The sequence below is a fragment of the Somniosus microcephalus genome, chromosome 7 (assembly GCF_052327205.1).
Source record: "Somniosus microcephalus isolate GS21.2 chromosome 7, FLI_Smic_1.0, whole genome shotgun sequence".
NCBI classification, from domain to species: domain Eukaryota; kingdom Metazoa; phylum Chordata; class Chondrichthyes; order Squaliformes; family Somniosidae; genus Somniosus; species Somniosus microcephalus.
This window is the reverse complement of record NC_140993.1, coordinates 107,485,182-107,500,251: the sequence shown is the minus strand read 5'-3', so window position 1 is coordinate 107,500,251 and position 15,070 is coordinate 107,485,182. Positions and strand designations below refer to the sequence as shown.

Here is a 15,070-nt window from a genome sequence, read left to right as displayed (position 1 = left end):
AGTGGAGCAGGCTCGAGGGGCCAATCGGCCCCTCGAGCCTGCTCCACCATTCAATAAGATCATGGCTGATCTGATCCTAACCTCAAATCTTTTATCACTCTCCATCCCACCCGAACCCATGTGATCTCCCGGGAGAGGCGAAAAACCAGATAAAAAACCCAATGGCCAATTTGGGAGAAAAAAATCTGGGAAATTCCTCTCCGACCCATCTAGGCGATCGAAAATCTTCCAGGAGATCACTCTGTACCTATATTTTCTACAGTACTTACCTTCTGTAAAGGCGATCTCCACCCCAGCCAGGAACAGGAATAAAACCATCTCCTGAAATCTAACACAGAATTAGAACACAAGAAGTAGGAGCAGAACCAAGCTACACGGCCCCTGGGCCTGCTCCACTACCCACAGGGCCATGACCATTCCGAACCTAGACTCATGTCCAATTTCCTGCCTGCTCCCCGTAACCCTTATGTGGTGTATGTGCCTTTAAGAGCCCCAGGTGTGCGTAATGCCGGTAATTGCCACTTGGGCTATATAAGCCTGTGTATTGTGTATATCCTTTAGAAACCCCCCCCAGACTTGCTTAGTAAATACCTATGAACCAACTCCTGTCTTCAGTGTCTTTATCTACACACGGACACCACACCTTAATTCCCTTTACTTCTAGGAAACTATATCTATTTCTGTTTTAAATTTATTTAATTACGTAGCTTCCACAGCTTTCTGGGGCAGCAAATTCCACAAACCTACCACCCTCTGAGTGAAGAAGTTTCTCCTCATCTCAGTTTTGAAAGAGCAGCCCCTTATTTTAAGATTATGCCCCCTAGTTCTAGTTTCACCCATCATTGGGAACATCCTCACCGCATCCACCCGATCAAGCCCCTTCACAATCTTATATGTTTCAATAAGATCGCCTCTCATTCTTCTGAACTCCAATGAGTAGAGTCCCAATCTACTCAACCTCTCCTCATATGACCACCCCCTCATCCCCGGGATTAACCGAGTGAACCTTCTTTGTACTGACTCGAGAGCAAGTATGTCTTTTCTTAAGTATGGACACCAAAACTGTATGCAGTATTCCAGGTGCGGTCTCACCAATACCTTGTACAACTGCAGCAATACCTCCCTGTTTTTATATTCCATCCCCCTAGCAATAAAAGCCAACATTCCATTGGCCTTCTTGATCACTTGCTGTACCTGCATACTAACTTTTTGAGTTTCGTGCACCAGGACCCCCAGATCCCTTTGTACTACAGTACCTTCCAGTTTCTTGCCATTAAGATAATAACTTGCTCTATGATTTTTCCTGCCAAAGTGCATAACCTCACACTTTCCAGTATTGTATTCCATCTGCCAAATCTCTGCCCACTTACTTAGCCTGTCTATGTCACTTTGCAGGTTTTTTATGTCCTCCTCACTCACTACTTTCCCTCCCATCTTTGTATCATCTGCAAACTTTGGTATGTTACACTTGGTCCCCTCCTCCAAATCGTTAATATAGATTGTAAAGAGTTGGGGACCCAGCACTGACCCCTGCGGAACACCACTAGTTACTGATTGCCAGTCTGAGAATGAACCATTTATCCCAACTCTCTGATTTCTGCTAGAGAGCCAATTCTCCACCCACGCCAGAATATTACCCCCAATCCCATGATTTTTTATCTTGAGCAATAATCTTTTGTGTGGCACCTTGTCAAATGCCTTTTGGAAGTCTAAATACACTACGTCCACTGGTTCTCCTTTATCCACCCTGTATGTTACTTCCTCAAAGAACTCAAGCAAATTTGTCAAACATGACTTCCCCTTCTTGAAACCATGCTGAGTTTGTCCTATTAAATTATGTTTATCCAAATGTCCCATTACTGTCTCCTTAATAATGGACTCTAACATTTTACCAACCACAGATGTTAGGCTAACAGGTCTATAGTTTCCAGCCTTCTGCCTACTACCCTTTTTAAATAAGGGTGTTACATTAGCAGTTTTCCAATCTGCCGGGACCTTTGCGGAGTCCAGGGAGTTTTGGAAAATTATTACCAATGCGTCCACAATCCCTACCGCCACTTCCCTCAAGACCCTAGGATGTAAGCCATCAGGTCCAGGGGATTTATCCGGCTTCAGTCCCATTATTTTACCAAGTACCACTTCCTTAGTGATTTTAATCGTATTGAGCTCCTCTCCCCCTAGAGCCCCCTGTTTGTCCAGTGTTGGGATATTCTTAGTGTCCTCTACTGTAAAGACTGATACAAAATATTTGTTCAGCGTTTTTGCCATCTCCATGTTTCCCACCATTAATTTCCCGGTCTCATCCTCTAAGGGACCAACATTTACTTTAGCCACCCTTTTTCTTTTTATATAACTATAGAAACTTTTGCTATCTGTTTTTATATTTTTTGCTAATTTACTTTCATAATCTATCTTCCCTTTCTTAATCAATCTTTTAGTTATTTTTTGCTGTCTTTTAAAGACTTCCCAATCTTCTATTCTCCCACTGGATTTGGTTAACTTATATGCCCTTGTTTTTAGTCGGATACTATCCTTAATTACTTTACTTAGGCACGGATGGCTATCTTTTCTTTTACACCCTTTTTTCCTCAGTGGAATATATATTTTTTGGAAGTTGTAAAATAACTCCTTAAATGTACACCACTGATCATGTACCGTCTTACCCTTTAATCTATTTTCCCAGTCCACTCTAATCAATTCCGCTCTCATACCTTCATAGTCTCCTTTATTCAAGCTCAGCACGCTTGTTTGAGATCCAACCTTCTCACCCTCTACTTGAATATGGAATTCAACCATGTTATGGTCACTCATTCCAAGGGGATCCTTTACTAGGACATTTTTAATTAATCCTGTCTCGTTACACAGGACCAAATCTAAGGTTGCTTGCCCCCTGGTCGGTTCAGTTACATACTGCTCAAGAAACCCATCCCTAATACACGCAATGAACTCATCCTCAAGGCTGCTCTGCCCAATTTGATTTGTCCAGTTAATATAATTAAAATCCCCCATAATTATAGCTGTTCCCCTATTACAAGCCTCAACTATTTCCTGATTAATACTCCGTCCAACAGAGTTGCAACTGTTCGGAGGCCTATAGACTACGCCCACTAGTGTTTTTTTCCCCTTATTATTCCTTATCTCTACCCAAACTGTTTCACTATCCTGCTCCTTTGACCCAATATCATTTCTCTGTATTATAGTGATTCCTTCCTTTATTAACATAGCCACCCCACCTCCCCTCCCTTCCTGATTGGGAATTAAACATATCAGGTTATTTAACAGTCATGGTCACCCTGCAGCCATGTTTCTGTAATGGCCACAAGGTCATACCCATACGTAGTTATTTGTGCCATTAACTCATTCATTTTGTTACACCTGAGAACTCATTCTTAGTGTGGAAACAAATCATCCTCCGTTCCGAGGGACTGCCTAAGAAGAAGAAGATACGCAAAGTTCTGATTCAAACTCTTAACGTGCTTTTCTCATGCTCAATACAAAAACCAGCTCCCATAGGCAAGCACTCTGACTCCCTAAGAACCAAAGCGTGACCTGGCGTGCAAATTAATCTGGTATAATGTGCCCTGGGCAAACAATAGATTTATTTATCGTCTCTGGATTTATATGCAGGATTGCCAATACGTACTCACATTGCTTTAGAAGATGACAATCAAGGTTGGACTAGTCTAAATTATTAAACAAATTTATTAATATAGTGTTTTACAGCAGAATTGAAATATAACCATTTTTTGAAGTCAGCTCAAATAATACTGTAGTTTTGAATCTGTTCAAAAATTAAGCAGGCAAACCAATTGGTTAAGTTCCTTTGAATTACTTTCTTTTCATTACTAGAAAGCAAACGCTTATTGGTAGATTAGTAACATTCAAATCTCTACCATCTGTGGTCATAATCAAAATTACGCAAGTGTTCCTGTCTATGCTGTTGCATGTTGCTGCCACATCAGTTGCAACGAGGTCAAACTAACTAATTATCATTAATGTCGAAACCTTAATATCCTGCTATTGAGAAGTCAATTACCCTTAACTAGACAGACAGCCTCATTTACACATATACAAAGACCTGTCAAAGACCACCTGGTGGAGAGTCAACGAAGGCTGTTTAAACCAAAGTTGCTGTGAATATTCTGATGAAGTTACGCACCTGAAACTTGAACATTTTTCCTTTTTATACAGATACTGTCTGACCTAAAGAGTGTTTCCAGCATTTTACTATTTTTGCCCTGAATAGATTGTGATCTAAATGAATTGCTCAGTGATGCATGGTAAGTGCTTCTAGCATTTGGTCATTGTTTTTCTCAAATGTTATATCTGCTCATAATCAACAGCTTAATGGACTACTCTCTGATATGTTTCAATGAGGGCCAGAGAAACAGTTATTCTTTTTGCACTGCTATTGGAATCACATTTACTATGATTGCATCAGGGCACACAGAATACACATTCCATACAAAATCCTGAATACAAGAAAATATCAAAACCAATATTTTGTAAATTTAATTTCTAGCAAAATCACTGCAGAATTTTTTTTGAATAGACTAAATGTCAGTAACTATTTCTGACAGATTACTGTTTGTAATTAGTCGGTCTTGCTCTCAGTCACCTACCTCTGACACTCTCCGGCATGCAGAATTAAATCTTCATTATTCTTTGCACTAATGGTCAGTTCATGCTCTGTTGAGTTGAAGATATCCAAGAGAAGGTGGCATTGCCGGGTGCTGTTGGAACAGAATTCAACACATTTAACAGCACAATCAAAATAAAAGAATTTTCAAACAGACCAGAAGTAAAGTGACTACCAAAATACAGAGCAATGTTTCAAGATGCATGTAATTTAATTTGTCCTTATAAGTAATAGTATAATCTGGAATATAGAAATTCCATTTTAGAGATCAGCCATGATCTCATTGAATGGCGGATCAGGCTCGAGGGGCCAAATGGCCTACTCCTGCTCCTATCTTCTATGTTTCTATGAGTCAAAATACCCAATCACACAGTCCCTTTTTGATTATATATATATATATGTATGTATATATATATATATATAAAAAAGGAATTTGTGTCCTACATGCACAGTGGTGCAGTTCACAGATTTCATTTGTATTTCCATACCATAGAGTGGCAGGACTTGGGTACACCACCTTGACTCACCACACAGTGAGATCTTGATTTAAGTGACACCACAGGAGAAGGCACATGATTGAAAATAAGGCCCTTTCCCACACGGGTGGAAGCCTGGTCAGCAACTAACACCAGGTTACTTGTATATAAATGCAAGTATTCAACTCAAGTGCAGCACTACATGCACATCACTTGCTTGGCTGCCTACCTTTGGTTGACGAATGCCTGTGTTACTATTCGGGCTTCTCTCGATACTTTCTCATGCCCAGCACAAAACCCAGCATCCACAGGCAAGCCTGTAATCCCTATGAACTGATGAGATCTTGTGCACAAGTTATCTGGACTAGTATGCCCTGGGCAGACAATAGACCAGTTTATTATCTCTGATTTTCATGTCAGATTTCCATAAGTGCCCACGTGACTTCAAAACATAATTAATATCACTCATGACATTTATAGAACAAAATAAGCTGACAAATAGTTTACTCAGACAGGCATTTACAGAAGCAAATAACAATAGCAAGTTGATCAAGTTAATGCAAATAACAATGCTGCTTTGAACCAGTTTAAGAAAGGGTGAAAAAGACAAATATGGTAGTTGAGTTCTTTTGATTGGCTTTCTTCGTAGATCTTTCTAAAAAGATGGGCAAATGCTTCTCAGCAAGGGAACAGCCACTTGAACCGTACTGATTACAGTCATTCTTGAAATTACATAATTTTCATATCTATAGAGCTGCATCTTGTCAATTCAGCTAGGCCAAAGCCGTAAATAACTGGTACAGCGAAACGTTACATTCTTATTTCAAAGAGCCCTTCGAAATACAGTTTCACCTTTAAGAAGTCAGTGTGTGAGACAGAGGTACTGGACTCAAAGCATGGACAGCAAATTCCCTAACACATTCATAAATCATATCAATGACCTCTTCTGATGTTTGGCAAGTGTTATCTGTGTTAGGACTATCCCGATTAGATTATGTCATTGATTAATAGCCGTGTGAGACATGCTAATTGTTTCAAGATGTGCTTGGCGATTACTCACTGACTTGTGCATCTGGATGAACAATCAACTATATTGACTTGACTGTCCTTTTCCTTACAGATTTCATGCAGAGCCAAAAGAAAAGCAATTCTCCCAGCATGCAGTTGCAGAAGCCATTGAGAGGGTGAAATCTATCTCTGAAGAATTTATTTTTAAGGTAACAAAGTATAAAGAAGCTACATTTTTGTCATAGCCATGCTACTGCTCAGAAGCATGTACATTTAATGCATAATGTGACACATTATTTTGGCTATTTTCTGCTTCTCCTTTACCTGAACTGCGATAACCGGCTTCAAGGCTTCTGTTCGTGCCATTCTATCTCAAACCACAAGAGTGCGCACAAAGTTGTCCGTCTGATCTTCCTCCCCTCCTACGGGAAGCATCAGGCCTACATTCCGCTCGTCATAACTGCTCAGCTGAAATAGGTAACTCACCACATGGCAACTCAGGGGCATAAACAAACGTCCCAACACTGTGGGGGGAATTTTCCCAGCCCTGGGGAGGCAGGTCTGCCAGGAAAATGGCAAACACGGAGAGCGGGTACCTACCCCGCTCCTAACCTGCCTCCGTGCCATCTTCCCGGGAGGCGGGTCTCCGAGTTGGGCAGGGACGCATCTCATCTCAAGGCGGGAAGGAGATTAGAGCCAATTAACTGCTTGTTAACAACGCTTCCCAATGGCTGCGAACCTCGCCAGGGCCAGCAAGGCGAGCAGTGGTTCTGTGGGGGTGAGAGGGGTCAAAATGTCAGCTGTAGAGGTGAATGATGGGTGCAAGTGTTGACAGGTAAGTATGAGAGGTGAGTGTAAAGTGTTGGAAAAAGTTTCCTTAACTTTGCTTCTTTCTGCAGGCTTCAACCTTTGAGGATCCGGAGGTGCCTCATCTCAACGGCAGAGATGACAGAATGGCTGCTGCATTCTCAGATGCAGCAGCCATCTGCTTTCTGCTGAGGAGAGGGGTCTTGGTGACCCTGTGTGCAAGGGCTCACCTTAGAACAGAGATTGTCGGTGTTTGACAGCTTCTCAAAGCTGTCAAATGCTGACAATTCATCTGTCAAAAATCTTTCGACAGATGAAGCGTCACTGGCTTTCCCGGTAACAAGGCCAATCAAGGGAAAATAGCGTGGGTTGGTCAGCCATCGCTGGGGGTGGGACTGAAACCCGGAAACCAGAAGTCTTGCCTCCAGCATGTCTCCATTGAGAAAATCCAGCCCTGTGTGTCACAAGAGCATGATAAGTAACCCTCTGGGACTTTCCGGGTTTTGGATGGTTTACAAGATTGAATCATATATTAGTCATGTAAATTGTATCTTTCAAAAGTTCCAAAACAAACAAATCTTAACAATCATGTGGCTATTTAGAAAAGATTTGTTCTACTGTTTCAATAGTTTTCTTCAACATTGTTGAAATGTCAAAAAATAAACTTCCAAACAGTGCTGCATTAGCGCAAGCAGTTTTCTACACACATGATTCTTAACTTCACACTTTTTGATTTATGAGAACGACAAATAGATCATATCTGTGATTGCTTCATGCTAATAGATATGGAATGGTCTTCACAAATCACTAGCTTCTAAAAGTAAAACCAGCACAACTGAGCATAATTACATACAAAAGGACACACAAAGGTTTAAAGAAATTTAGGCAGTTGAAAGAAAAATACTATTATACTGAGACAGCCCCAAAAAATAAACTCCGCTAGTTTGAAATTTTGAAGGATCAGATAAATAATATCCCAGTTACAATTCACAGCAAGACAGATAAACTGAAGATATGAGGAGAAATCAATGAAAATATAACTGGATTAAACTGATAAAAGTTAGAAACTCTTTGAGCCTTCTAAAGGAAGAAAAAACAAAGGAGTGGATTTATGCTCCAAACATCTCAGCTTACATAATTCATATTTCCACAAATTACACAAAGTTTTAGTCATCAATACTGTCCCGTCACATACGGTACAGTACCATATCTATTAATTTCAGGGAGCCAGGCAAATGTTGCAAATTAAATAAATCGGATACCCATCTTCAAGAGTCAGAATAGTTCACAGTCAATTTAATAGTGCGAGGTTATTTCCCAACAGCTGCTTTCATTTAACATTTCCAAATTATTTCTATTGGTGCGTTGTATGCAACAAGCCTACTTTCAAATATGGTATCCTTGTTGAATGCTCTTGGTTAATTTGCTGCAGCTAACAAACAAAATATTTAGCAAGCACTATTATGTTATAAATAATGGATACTGTTGCAGCTGATAAGTTAGCTGCGAATTAAAAAAATAAATGCATTACTGCCTTGCATTCCATTTGACATTTCCATAGCTGAACATAAAATAGATAGATATGAAATTCATTCATGGTTCTTGGTTTTTATTATTATGCTTTTTACTTTGTTTACTTCTTTAAAAAAAAAAATTGCAATTATTTCTGTGATGAGAGACCAAAATATAAATATATACTGTATCAACAAATGATACCTCTCGCCATTGCCATACTCCAGATGGCACCTCTACTGTAATCCTGCCTAGTTCCTTGCTCTCTTCCACATTCTGGCTGCTTCCAAACCTTGGACAGAGCTTGTGGCTCAGTCTCGCACCCTCTTTCAGCTTCCTTTGTTCCCCCGCCCCCAGTGCTTCTGTTGCCCATTGCCCATCAGTGCTGCCAAAATCTATTGTCAACCCCCTCACTGTTCATATAAACCAATCACACTACAATATACTAATGATGATCTTCTACACCCAAGCCCCACCAGTTCTACTAGATCCCTAACCATCTGAATTTTCTCAGTCTTCAGGTTTCCTCGAGTGTTTCCAACTCCCTAAGATCTCAAATCGTGCCCTCCCCATGTCCCTCCTGGCCTGAACCTTAGCCTCAAATGCTTTCTCAACTATCCATGTTATAGCACTTCGCCAACGGCCTCTCCCTATATTCACCTCAAATCCAATAAAGGTTGATTCCTTAAAGAGGCAAGAAATAGAGAGTAAGTACATCAGTACAGAAACACATGCAACAGCCATGAGATGCAGTCAAAGAGTGAGACATTAACAATAAAAAGTTGCCCAGAATGAGTGCATAACAGTGAGAAAAGTGTGCAACTGCCAGAGAGAGAGATAGCATGAGATGTATAGATAACTTGCACCAAGTTCCGTTCACCCCTGTGCTTGCTGACCTACATAGGCTTCCGGTCCGGCAAAGTCTTGATTTTAAAAGTCTCATCCTTGTTTTCAAATGAGTCCATGGCATCAGCTCTCCCCATCTCTAACCTCCTCCAACCCTATAACCGTCCGAGATCTCTACACTCCTCCAATTCTGGCCTCTTGCGCTTCCCCGAATTTCATCGCCCCACCGTTGTCGGCCATGCTTTCAGCTGCTTCAGCCCTAAATTCCCTCCCTAAACCTCTCTGTCTTTCTACCTCGCTCTCCTCCTTTAAGACGCGCCTTAAAACCTACCACTTTGACCAAGCTTTTGTTCACCTGTCCTAATATCTCATGTGGCTCGGTGTCAAATTTTGTTCAATAACGCTCCTGTGAATTGCCATGCCACATTTTGCTACGTTAAAGACGCTATATAAATGCAAGTTGTTGTTGTGAAAAAGAAAAAAAGGTTTGCATTATATAGCACCTTTCACAACCTCAGGACAGCCCAAAGCACTTTACATCGAATGAACTTTTTCTTTAATAAGTGTAATCACTGTTGTAATGTAGGAAATGCAGCAGCCAAATTGCACACAGCAAGGTCCCACAAACAGCAATGTGATAAAGAACTGATAATCTGTTTCAGCGGTGTTGGTTGAGATATAAATATTGGGCAGGATACCAGGAGAATTCCCCTGCTCTTCTTCAAAATAGTGTCATGGGGTTTTTTTTTACCTCCACCCGAGAGGACAGATAGGGCCTCCCTCAGTAGTGCACTGGAATGTCAGCCTAGATTTTATGCTCAAGTCTCTGGAGTGGGACTTGAACTCACAACCTTCTGACTCAGAGAGAGTACTACCACTGAGCCAAGGCCGACACCGTAGATAAAGGGAAAGTGCAACACAAAAATAATGAATGAGCAGAAACAGTTACTGGAAGAGTTCTAACTTCTTTGTTCATATGCAATGCACTGGAGATGAACCAACTATTATAATAGTATAATGCTGCTGTTTTAAAACAGTCCATCTCCAACGATGATCCATATTATCTATATATCTCTAGATCTTTATCTTTCATAATGGACAGATCTCTTGTGGCATTGCATATGGAAGTCAGAGCACATGGTCTTGTATTGAGGGTGGCCTTTCTCTCTGCATCTCACCTTTTTTGCTTTTCTATCCCACCCAACTCTTGTTTTCACTTCTCTCCATCTTTTTCTTTCCTTTCCTGTTGGGTGGAAGGTGTGCCATGAACTTGAGGAAAGGAGCCACCCAGGCTGCAAACTGCATTTTCCACTGGGGATGAAAGGAAAATGGGGTCCTCAGCAATTACCTTTCCGTAGCCTCCCCATCACGTCCACGAACAATGCCTATTCAACCTTGTATCCTCCCTTCCCCCATTGTCACTTACACTTAACCCTCCACCCACTTCCCACTTATTACCAATTGTCCCTCTGCATGCTTTCAAAAATCAACTCACTTGTTTTTTTAAAAAAAACAAATGATGACGATACTGTCAGTCTCTCTTTCCCTCTCACTGTTTCACAAATGTCAGCAATTAGAACGTTTACATTTTGCTTCAAATTTCAACTCGTATTTCAGTTGCTGTGTAGCGCTCATAGTCTCAGGGCAGCTCACTCTCTCTCTATTGGTGGGTATCTCAATCGCGCTCTCCCGCTATTGGTGGGCACCTCAATCGCACTCTATTGGTGGGTAGCTCTGTTGCTCTCTCTGTCTTTCTCAGTCAGAGTGCAGATCCCTCTCTCAGTCAGAGTGCAGATCCCTCTCTCAGTCAGAGTGCAGATCCCTCTCTCAGTCAGAGTGCAGATCCCTCTCTCAGTCAGAGTGCAGATCCCTCTCTCTCTCAGCAGGAGTACAGCTCACATTCAGTCACTGTGTAGCCCTCTCTCAGTCAACACCATTATTCTAGTGGTGTAGTGGCAATTTTGGAAATGGGTGCATTGTATACCATAATGCAGGATTTTCTCCTCCTTGCGGTTCCAGGGGCATCCTCCCCATCCCCCTCTCTGTCACACCACACAAGAACATTTTGACTTTTGATATTTCATTCATCACGTATGTTGGCTCATGTTTTATCAAAAGAATACTTATTTTTTGCTGTAAAACTAGGCTTTCTTGAGTCTAGAAATTATTATTGATGATATTAGCAGATGATTTAATAAATTTATATGGCATTCCCCTTGTCCCTACTTTAATACAGGCATCAATCTTCTTATTTTAAATAGGTAAACTGTTCCGTTAAAACAGCAGACAAAGAATTGGCATATAAATGGAAGTGTTCATCCAATAATGATAGCTTTAACCACAAAATGAATTATTGATAATTACATTTTTTAAATATCTTCATTACAGTAACTGCCACAAAGTCTTACAAACTTCATCAGAAGATAGCTACCCATACTGACTTGACCTTGTGTGATGTGTCATCTTTTGGAGCCAGAACATTACCCTCCATAAATAAAAAGCAGTGTGCTCCATTTGCTCTCCAGCATGATTCTGACCAAACAGGAATTGAAAAAAAAATTAAGGACTCTTCAATGCTACACCATTGGTTGTAGTGCACTGAAAATAAACTGTCAAAATGGTAAAAGTGAATTGAAGCAAAAAGAAAAGGATATCTAAACCAAGAAGATAACTTGGAGATTACAAAAAGTCTGCATGGTCTTTCTTTATAGCAGTTAGTAAGTTAATGACAGAAGCAAAGTTATCAAAGAATATTAATTTGGCTATCTATGTGATTAAACAGTATCATTTGTGCACATTCTGTATAATTTTCATACTTATATTTGGTACTCAATAGTCACCCTTGCCTTATTATTGTATATTTTTTGCCATCTAAGTTCTGGTCTGTTCTCAGCAACTAGGCTTGGGTTTCAAACTGAATGTTGAACAAAACTTACCATATTTTCTATAATACTTAAAAACATGTACAAGTCATGGTTATTTCCCCTCAAATTGTACAGAACTTCAAGTCACTTTAGTTCAAACCATGTGGTATACTTATGACTTAACTTCACACACAAAAAGGTACCATTTCACTCAGTTAATTCCAATACTTACACTAAATATTTAACATCTACAATTGTACATCAAGGCAAAAATACATTCCAGGATTCAGCAGACAACTGTATACTGCTCAAACTTAGTTTATTTGAACTCCTTGATATGGCACTGCCTTTCAATAAATATAAAAACTACAATTCTCATCTATCTTTCATTTTCAAAAGCACAACCACTGAGGACATGAGTAATCCAGGGAGTGGGACATGTTCTTGTTCACAGCTACAGTAACCAGAATCTAGTCATAAACACATAGAAGGGCAAAATGATCATCTGTCTGGCAGAGAGTTGAGCAATCAGTAACTATGATGTAAGGGTTAGTTAATTCGAGGTCAAATCCTGACTCATTCATTTCTTTTTAAAATGATGAATTCCAGCCATTTTTTTTTAATCAAAGAATGTGACAACTGAAACAAGGCATAAGTTATGGTTCTGCTACCAGAAATCAATGCAAGCAGGGCAATTCCCTGCTCAGCAAAAAGGATGGTAAAACGTAGAAACCTTGCATGCCGAGAAGGAACCAAAGCCTTATTAAAAATCATGCAGTAGAAATTCAAAAACATCTGGTTTGTGCTTAAGCCAAACCCCTTCTGAGACAAATCTAAAGCAGCACTAGTTAAGGGTTAGGATGAATTAAGTAGTTCTGCAAACTAAATTTCACCCGAGAACCATAAGTAACATATATGTAAATTTTTGCAGTTCAAAGAATGGATTAATCACTTGAAGTAAGGGACTGGCATAAAAACTGTGGGTTGGTAACAGTATGCATGCATATTAAAGAATCACAGAAAACGCCCGCACATTTTCAGTATGATGCACAGGATCAAACCTTGAAACATTTGTTTGTGACAGGTTGAATCTACCTATTCCCATTAAAGCAAAAGAAAATAATGGTTGTGCCAGCATTTATTTTCACATATTTACATTTGTACTATTTGTACATCTTGGACTATATTGTACCACTCAAATTTCATTCCAAAGCCAATAGCAATAGGGCAAGAGTCCGTGTTTCGAGTGTTAAGTGTTAGTCCAAGAGAAGCATTTTTACTGTTATCAATAGTTGAGTTTGCATTTAATCCTGTCCATTTATTTAACATTCAATATATCTAATTAGTAGTATATAGCCTAAGCATAGTCTAACAGTGTTTATTCTTTCACCTATTGAAACCAAAGAGATAACCTGGTGGCACAAGTACAGTGACGAGGGTTATATGGGTTCTGGGTTCACCTCATTTACCTAAATATTGAATAAAGGCACCCTTTTGATTCTAGGGACACAAGCTGCACTTATGTACCTGTTCCAATGTAAAAACCCCAAAACATGACCAGGTGCGTTTCAAACTCACCTCCATGTCTTCACATCATTTCTCAAAAGAATTTCACTGATTCTAAATTTAACATATTCCATGTGGATAATGCCAAAGGAAAACATGAATCTAAAGTGACTTGGATAAAGATGAACATCTTGAATTTTACGTCATGTAAAGTATATGATTCGATGAAATGGAATAAGCAACACCATAAACCACAAATTAATTGTTTGTAACAAATGTTTTGGACACTCCCATGAACAATGTATTCAGACAGCATTTACTGCAATATACAGATGTCATAAAACAAATACTGTATAATAAATTTCTAACCTGCCCAATCAAGTGTGTTTTTTTTAAAAAAAGACTAAAGACATGGGCCCAGACATTCGGGTGGGAGGCTTCCCGCGGGTGCAAGCCTCTGACCTGCACTTACCTAGCGCGCCGGCCGTTGTGCTGTGGGCCCGTGTGGGATTCCGATCCTGGGCCTCCTCCAACTGTCGGCGCGCAGTGCTTGCGTATCCCAGGGGCGCAGTTAGTTCGAAGCGTCCCCTGGGATCACGTGGGCCATGGAGAGCCAACGGTAGCAGGGAATCTGTATTCATAGATTTGACAGGAAGACCTGTCAAATCTATGAATACAATTCAGCCCCAAAACATAACTAAAACTTCAAATAATTTTTTTTTTTTTTTTTAATAAAAACATCACATTTTAAAAATAACTATAAATTACATAAAATAACTATTTTAAACAATAATTTAAAGTTTTGAAAAAATTAATTACAGTTTCTAACAGGACTAAAAATAAACTTACCTTTCTTTAAAGTATTTAAAAATAATAAACCTGTGGAAAAATTGTTTCTATTTTACTTAATTCACCACTTACTTTGTTAAAAGCAGGCCTTGTGACTGCTTTTTATAAGTGTAGCTGCCAGAGGCTTACCCTCCCAGAAAAAACTGCAAAAAAACCGGAAGTTCCAGGCGTGCGCGCTGCCTCTCCGGCACACGCGTTCGACCTGTGAACCCCTTCCTTTAAGGGAACAGAAGTTCCGATTTCCCGCGCATGCGCAGTGCATGCATGAAACCGGCACTTTCGTTGGGCCTACGCGCGAGTACCCAGCGCGTACTCACCCGTGGAGACCCGAAGTTCTGGCCCATGATACCAGGCAATGCACAATCCATTATAACATAAAATGTGGCGATTTGATGCCTCATTAGCAGTTTCCTCATGGGCATAAAAGAATTACCTTAAGGAAAACTCTCTCCTGCGAAGATGTATCATGCGGCTTGTCCATTTAAGGTCACAAAATCCAATTGCTGTAAACACGCACATACTGGCGTGAATTAAAAATTGCTATTACTGAGGAAATTGTGTCT

The 15,070-nt window shown here is 40.1% G+C and overlaps 1 protein-coding gene across 1 annotated transcript in view; it reads right to left on the bottom strand.

Moving 5' to 3' along the window:
• Positions 1-15,070, bottom strand: part of trappc9 (trafficking protein particle complex subunit 9) — a 1,276,086-nt gene that overhangs the window by 665,574 nt on the left and 595,442 nt on the right. Inside the window, exon 19 of the mRNA XM_085993951.1 lies at positions 4,623-4,733. Coding sequence (XP_085850077.1) covers positions 4,623-4,733 — 111 coding nt within the window. The remainder of the gene's footprint in view (positions 1-4,622; positions 4,734-15,070) is intronic.